The sequence below is a fragment of the Nannobrachium achirus genome (assembly GCF_963921795.1).
Source record: "Nannobrachium achirus genome assembly, chromosome: 6".
In the NCBI taxonomy this organism is placed as follows: domain Eukaryota; kingdom Metazoa; phylum Chordata; class Actinopteri; order Myctophiformes; family Myctophidae; genus Nannobrachium; species Nannobrachium achirus.
In genome coordinates, this window is record NC_137815.1 from 30,825,912 (window position 1) to 30,834,484 (window position 8,573).

General features: G+C 45.4%; 1 protein-coding gene across 1 annotated transcript; it reads left to right on the forward strand.

Annotated features, from left to right (window-relative positions):
- Positions 1-1,305: 1,305 nt before the first annotated feature.
- On the forward strand, positions 1,306-7,251 carry LOC308286703 (lumican; the record flags this gene model as incomplete). The annotated part of the gene is made up of 4 exons (XM_080727800.1): positions 1,306-1,632; positions 2,249-2,573; positions 4,036-4,356; positions 7,100-7,251. The coding sequence occupies 4 exons, from the start codon at positions 1,306-1,308 to the stop codon at positions 7,249-7,251; spliced, it is 1,125 nt and encodes a 374-aa protein (XP_080583926.1).
- Positions 7,252-8,573: the final 1,322 nt, after the last annotated feature.

The window sequence follows — 8,573 nt, forward strand, 5'->3', positions numbered from 1 at the left end:
CTCTCTAGCACCAGATCAACAGGTATGTTGCCTTCATTCATTCTCATCTCCACTCCCATCTCTACAGCTCTCTATGCAGCTTTCTGTGCTAAATGGAAAACTTTAAGACTTTACATTACAGTGTGTGCATCTGGGCATATAGTGCAAAGTGAGTCAACTGTTCAAGTAAAATTTGTGTTTGGTTGCTCACATTCACATGATGGCAGCATCCTCTGTTGCAAGCAAAGAATGTGTGACGTGTGATTTTCCTGTGATGATATTCTAGCACGTGTTGAAACGTCACAATGTCATTGCAAGTTTTGACAGTGTGCAGGACTTTTTTTCGATATTTTTTGCAGTCCCTCTGTCCCTCTGCTACGCACCTGTCCCAAGAACTAAACGTGTTAAGTGTTTCATCTGTTAAGAGCTATCATCATCATCTGGTCAGCATACAGTTAAAGGTTCTGAGCATAAAGCACATGCATAACAAAGACACAAGTAGCACATTAACTGAAATGTGTTAGCATGCTGACAAAGTAAATGTTCTTGATGATGCAGTCTTTTGTCACTGGCTCGTAACAATAACTGGATAATAACACTGGAGTGTGTGTGCGTGCGTACGTGCGTGCGTGTGTGCGTGTGTGCACAATACATGCGAGTGCGTTGTGCGTGTGCAGCATGTGCACTCATGCTCACATGCTTCTGCGTGATGATATTGTAACCAGCTGCAGATGTGCACGCATTCCTCTGCCTCATACCCAGATGCTGTCCGTATACAAAATGGAGCAGTGCAGTGCACAATACTTTTTCCATCTTAAACAATATCTTTCAGGGTTTTTTACTCTTTCCCACCATATACCATGTCATTGACTGCATGATGATGACACAAAGAAGCTAGTGTAGTTACCACAAGTATCATCTCACACATCTCTACTTTGATTGTCTTTAGTAACAGCTCTTATGCCTTAACTTATGAAAGGCCTGTCTATACTGTCTCTGACCAACTACTAAATTACGTCACTCGCAACTTCTGAAAAGCATTACCCCGAGTTCGGAAAGCTGCACGTCGGAAATTCGGAACTCTCCGACCAAAAGTTTGGTAGTCGGAGACACTATGGACAGGCCTTTAAGTTAAGGCATAAGAGCTTATACTTAAAACAAGCAAAATAGAGCCCTGAGTGTCCTTCTCACATGTGTTTTTTGAGGCTTTGGTTTGTATGAACACATCAGAACTGTGTCGGTGATGTTCTGCGACGACTAGAGAAGGTTCTAAATCTTCTTGTCCAGGTGTGATTTCCCAGGACACGTTTGGCAACAGTTCTCTCCATGGCTGACCTGGCTGGCTGTGCTGCTGTGCTGCTGGTGCTCCTGTGTGTGTGGGACAACTGGGGTCCCGCCCGGGCCACCACCATAGAGGACCTGGACTACGGAGGAGTTCCTCTATGGATCAACCGGCTGCTGGGTGAGCCCAGTGTGCTGACACTGCAGGGCCGCGCCATCGACTCGGCCTGGTACCGGGCCAACAACCCCCAGGCCTGCCCCCTGCAGTGTGACTGTCCCATCCAGTGGCCCACGGCCGTCTACTGCGACCACAAAGCGCTGGTGGAGACACCGGACGACCTGCCTGCCAGAACTCAATACCTATTCCTACAGGTACAAAAACTACCTTCCTGCTATAGGACTCAAAGCCTATCCCAACAGGTATAAGAAAACTACACATACTGGAGCATGTTGGTACTAATAGTCAATCAGTGTCAACTACAGTATATAATAAATGGTAAATGGTGCATTTATATAGAGCCTTTATCCAAGGCTCTTCACAGAGATTCTGCATTACATTCACCCATTCACACACACATTCATACACCGATGGCGGAGGAAACCATGCAAGGCACCAACCTGCTCACCGGGAGCAACTAGGGATTCAGACTCTTGCTCAAGGACTCTTCGACACTAACTCTGGGGGAGCCCGGATTCGAACTGGGAACCCTCCATGTTCTAATGGCCAATGCCGCCCCATAACATCTTGTATTCCCGGTCTTTCCTTTATTTCTCCCAAACACAAACGTTATCAAATGTAACTCAAGATCAGAAATGACACAGTCACATACCTGACGAAATCGCCAGACTGGTTTATTTTTGGAACCTATGCTATATATGCATGACGCAATATAAGATTGGCCAATGGAAATTCCCTGTGACCCAGGGGTTGTAGTGTATAGTGACGTCAGGACTTCTGTACTCTCTGTCATGCTCTTCTTGTTTTCAGGCCAACAACGTCTCGTCTCTGTCCTCGTCCGTCCTGGCCAACATCACAGGTCTGCGCTGGCTCATCCTGGACCACAACAAGCTGCAGAACGACAGGCTGGACCGCACGGCCCTGCAGAACATGACCAGGCTGCGCTACCTGTTCGCCAACCACAACCACCTGACCGCCGTGCCCAGGGATCTGCCCACGGGGCTCAGGCAGCTGAGGCTGGCACACAACCGCATCTCCACCGTGGGCCCCAGAACGTTCCAGAACCTCCGCAACCTCACTCTGCTGCTGCTACAGGGAAACCGTCTGCAGACCATCACACAGGAAGACTTCACAGGTAATGTCCATCGTATAACAAATCTAGAGTACCGTATATCATGAGATATACCAACGCATTGTCACTCCCAGGAAAGGCTAACAGGCGAAGGCTTGGGATGGATTTGACCAAACATCAACATCCAATCCAATCCACTTTATTTATAGAGCACACTTAAAACAACAGTGTTGAGCCAAAGTGCTGGACACTCAGTAACAAAAATATACTACAATCACAATAGCAAAAGTACAATACAATACAATAAACAGGACAACATACAGTATAGACACATTGCCCAGCAGAAACTCTCAATCTGAATTTTCGAACTCCAAGGAGTGCAAGTGCGAGTATTTTTGCAGAGCCGTCACCCTTTTACGGCCTCGGTTTGAGAACGGCACTTGAACGTGATGTCGTCAGATGACCCCGTGGTGACACGTTTGATGAAATGTGGTCACATTTGTCCCATTGTGAGTGAGAGTGTGTTGCAATGAATATACAGTAACAGAGAATCACACAACCACTCAGTCACACCTTGCCCTATGCTCAGAGCGTTGGTATATAACATTGAGGTAAAAAACAGGGCTCATCTTGGGAAAAGTCTTGCAGTCATATCCGCCTTAAACAACAGACGTCCCTGAAGAGGCCTGAGTGTCTACTGCTGTCTGTCATTGTATTTTGTTATTGCGGTTGTATTACTGTCACTGTGTGCTGTTGTCTGTAATGTTGTCTAACAATGCTGTGGAAAGGAATTTCCCCGCCCGTTTCAAACCGCAGGTAAATTGCGCCTGCGCCGCGATTTTGCGGGGGTCCTGCAGTTACATTGTGGGTTGAACTTGAAGAATGAATACACACAGGGAGATGGAGGAGGAATTATTGCGCAGCTTGGATACATGTCCCGTGGACAGACGTGGTCTAAGCGATTCCTTGTTGCGGTTGACAAAAGTGCAGTGTGAGCGCAAACGCATTAATTAAATATGCAAGAATGTTGCAATTTCACCCCTTAGTATTCTGAATTAAGTGTGAGAATCTGCCCTAAGTGCGACAGGGAGTTTATTCCATAGTTTGGGGGCCAGGAGGGCGAATTATCTAGGACAAGTAGATTTTACATGTCATGAGACCTTTAAAGGAGTAGTTCACCCCCAAAATGATTTTTTTCCTATTGATTACTCATGCCATGGAGAGTAGAGTTCAATAATATTTTTTGGTTTTTGTCACATTCCTAAGACAAAAATTTGATTCGAGTAAATTTACCCCCATTGATTCCGGATGGGGACCCGTTTCGAAACGGGTCCCCATCCGGGACGAATGGGGGTAAATGTATTGGTATTTTGGGGGTGAACTACTACTACTACAAAAAACTAAAAATATCTTTGAACTCTAGTGTCTATTGCGTGACTAATCAATAGAGAAAAAAAAGTAATTTTGGGGGTGAACTACTCCTTTAACCTCTTGTTACTCTCCTGTCCTCTCAACATCCTCTCAGGTCTGGTCAGCCTGAACCTGTTGGACCTCAGCGGGAACCGTTTCTCCGCTGTCCCCCGGCACCTGTCCCCCTCCGTCCAGCAGCTGTACCTGTCCAACAACTCTCTCACTGAGCTGAGGGAGGACAGCTTCACGGGCTTCCTGGGTCTCAAGTACCTCCGTCTGGGCCGCTGTGGCCTGCGGAGCCCCAGGCTCCACCCGCAGGCCTTCTCCAACCTCAGCTCTCTGGTGGAGCTGGATCTCTCCTATAACAAGCTCACTACATGCCCACCTGTGCCCACCACGCTGCAGTACCTGTACCTGGAGGCCAATGAAATACAAGGTCAATCTCATAAGCCCTATGTGTACTTTGTTTTACATCTAAGAGTGAAAATAGCAGATATAGAAGTGTTATTGCCATTATTTTTGCCACATGTTCACAGATTTTTTTTTAAACAAATGTTTTCCTATTTTTGAGCGGTGCACCTTGAAGGAGCTAAGCTCCAACATCTGGATTTGTCCGGGCTCCGAGGTGTGGCCTACATCTGACCTACATCTTGACACAAAGAACTCGAAGTTTGTTGTACGCCCAGGGTCACATTGGCCAAGGTTCGCGGGACGCTTAATGAAATTAACTCATAAATAGCACCGCTCACTTCACACTAGGTGTGATTTCTTTTAAACAAATGTTTGCCTATTTTTGCTGCATGTTCACCGGGCCCAGAATAGGGATGCTATTCGTGTGATTAAGTGTGAACTCAAACATGTAGCTCTGCCCGTGGCCAGGAGAGAATCTCCTTTGGATGAATGGTGGTATACAGTAGTATAGATGTTTCCCAGTGCAGGGAAACGCTGCTTCGCATCCAGGTGATTACATTGGGGGCTCGTCCGGGTAAAAAGGGGGGTGACTGAACATAGTAGCCCTGCCTGTAGCCCAGAATACTGATATTCCCCTTGGCAAGTGGGGATTCCCCTTTGGCTGAGCAGCAGAGGTTTGGTTTCCCTGCTTGCATGGTGACCCGGGTCCGCATCCCTGTGGCTCCATTCACACACACATGGATGCACTCAAATTGCACATACTTTACTCTAATGGCCTTGCTGACATCATGACGACTTTGTGAGTTGTGGATCCCCAAAGGCCAGTTGAGGGTACACTGCATGGACGCACGCCCTCACAGGCTTTACAATTAAGCGGAACAGATGCCTAAAGTGCAACAATGCACTATAACATCAGTCAAAGTTATGTGGCAGACTATCAGGGGAGAGCCAGCACCTCCTCAACCCTACAATGAGAGGGAGGAGAGAGGAGGGGAAATGTGGAAAATGTGACATAGGAGCAGCTAGGCAGCTAATACTCAACCAGCTGCCTGCTGGACACTGCAAGCCTGGGACCCTGCGAGGAGGAGCCCTGGGCTGGGATAGGCTGCAAGTCACGGAGAGAGAGAGAGAGAGAGAGAGAGAGAGAGAGAGAGAGAGAGAGAGAGAGAGAGAGAGAGAGAGAGAGAGAGAGAGAGAGAGCGCAACTATGCACAGAGCTCAGGGAGGAGAAAGAGGGAGACGTGGAAAGAAGAGAAGGGGCAGGAGAGAGGAGAGGAGAGGAGAGGAGAGGAGAGGAGAGGAGAGGAGAGGAGAGGAGAGGAGAGGAGAGGAGAGGAGGGTTGGATGTTGAGAGGGAAAGTAGGTTAGTGAAGAAGTGAGAGAGTGAATTCTAAAAACATCTGCGCGGTTGCCAAAGCACACTCTGTTCCTCTCTTCAGATTTACTCTTGTAAGTCCAGTGTATATCTTCATCATCTTACAACCTTTCTCCTCTAGACTCTCTGTGTCATTGGTCAAATAGTGTATGTCTGATTTTCAAACAATAAAATCGGCTAAAGTAAGAATTAGAAATCAGCTACAGTAAAAAAAAAAAAAAAATGCGTTGCTTCATCTGTTCTGTACGGGTGTACATGGAAGTATAAATCTGCTCTTCGTCGTTCTCTCTTTCCTCTGACTAGAAATCATTCATATCCTGCAGGCGGGCCGGGAGGCACCCAAAAGATTCTGACTGCTTAGGATGAAGCTTTAGCGCCAGCCTGTGGAGCATATCCAGCCACAACATCCATCCAAGAACTGCGTTAAGCGTGATTTTCTGGCTCGCAGAGGGAATGTGCTCTGGGGCTGAGCAAGAGAATGTGTTGCTGCTTTTCAATTAGTCTCAGCGGTCAAGCAGAGAGAGAGAGAGAGAGAGAGAGAGAGAGAGGCTGGCGCTACTAACCGACTGATCTGTTTGGAGACAAACAGTCAGACGGAGAGCGGGAAACTTCCTCAAAAACACACACCTCACCGTCTAGCTATCGGCCTCGACATGCAGCAGCTACCGTGGTTCCTGTCGCTGCCAAACCCTAAGTGCTGGCTGAGACCATGTCGGTTGGATTGAAGTGAGGGAGACAGACGGAGACAGTGTTATGTTGTCTGCTTCCTACAGTATGTTCTAACCACAGCACCTGTACGACATCTAATAGTCGACACAGATTGCACTGAGAACAAGTGAGCTATTCTCTTAGTGATGTGTGAGACGCCAGTCACACTAAACACAGATCCCCACGAGAGCTTTCAACCACGGCAAAGACGTGGTGCGTGACACAGAAAACAGCTCTGTTCACTGTTTCAGTATTTACAGCTTTGGCTAGGAGGCACAACAAGCCCAACTGGTCTGTAATAAACTCTGGATTGATGATGCAATAATTGATCATATTTGACAAAACCTGTATACAATTGAAATCTATTATATCTTGCCATATATGCTCTAAATGTGATGTTTTCATTTCTAAACTGTTTGATTCTGATAATGAGTTAGATTAGCTAAAACAAAGCTGTCAGTCTGTTTAGGGGCATACCAATATGGCTGCCAAGTGACTTCATCCTTAGTGGACATTCTATTGTTACATTAGACATCCCAGAGTTTATTGTCCCTTTAAACCATGTTCCATCATGTGGAACATCCTGTCCTGCGTTGTCTGTCTATAAAAGAAGGCAATTCACCTTAGTAAATTATAGGTTTGTAATAACGGAAAGTTCTTCTGTCTCCTCTCCTCTTCCCCTTAGAGTTCAACGTGACTAGTTTCTGCAGAGAGGTGGGTCCTCTCTCCTACTCCCGGATGAAGGTCCTCCGACTAGATGGAAACAAGATGTCCTACCACCAGCTGCCCCCGGACTGGGTCTTCTGCCTCCGAGTGTTGCACCACATATACATCTGAAGGGTCATTTTACAGGTTACTTCATGAAAAATAATTCATTAGAAAATATGTAAAAAAAAAAATCATATTTTGTCAACAGTTTTTGAGCAGTGCTGGCCGCTCCAATACTTGACTTTGTGTGCATGTACGTACGTCCCTATCTGTAAGTCCCCTTTCTGATTGTACAATATGCCCCCTGTGACATCATGTGGGTCTATACATCAACATCATGCATCTACAAGCTTACAATGTGTCGCAAACTTGCGATGCGATCATGCGACGCGTTGTGAGCTTGTAGATCGGCTATTTTCAAATGGCCAAGGAAAGAAATTGGGCTACAGTGGATTGTGTATGTTTTATAATATTATAATTTATATCTTCAAAGTAACTAGTAACTAAAGTTTTCAAATAAATGCAGTAGAGTAAAAGTAAAATATTTGGATCCGAGTTGTGGAGTAGAAGTAGAAGGGTTTACTGTGCTTACAGGTATGGCCTAGAGTTTTATGGTCTTTTTCTTTTTGGGAACAAGCTAGCTTTGAAATGTTGCCTTGAGCCTTGATGACTATCTCCCACATCTGTGCAACTGTGCTATGATTACTGTACAATGTACATACATGTACCTACTGTAGATATTTCTTCTCTTTACTTTTTTGTTGTTCTCTCATTCTTTCTTTTGTTACTGTTGCTCCAATGTTGAAGATCCAACACTATTTCTGTACTGAGATGAGATGTATGAGATGTAACAAATAAAATCTTATATCTCCTGAAAATTGAAATGCTTGAATCTCTGACTCTATTGCCTGAAACTATAAAAAACAAATTGGAGATAGCCAAATTATACTTAGTCATATGCCTGCCCAAAGTAGATGATTTACAAGCCCACAATGTGTCGCAGAGTGTGTTTGCCTAAAGCCTCCTAGTTGAAAACCCCCTTAGCTGTTCAGTATTCAGTTCACTATAAAACATAGTCATATCCCAATTTAAAACAATTTTTAATACCAATATCACTACAATAATAATTTCTACAAGAAAGTACAGTACATCCCAACTGCCAGCACAAACAAGTTGCTTTTTAAAATGCATGCAAGGTACGTGTAGGGTCTTTTACCTATAAGCCCTACCGCAAGGGGCAACGAGCATAAAACATAAGTTTGACGCGTGTCCATAAAAATCCAATGTCCAGAGCATCATATAAGAAAACTGTTAAGCGTCCAAACTCATTGAACACCTGGGTGCAATCTACACCTGCCGGGTATAAATGAGTTACCATAGCAACCAACTGATTGACAGGCGCTACCATAACAACCACCTGAGATTGACATATTGATGTGACGTCATTTATC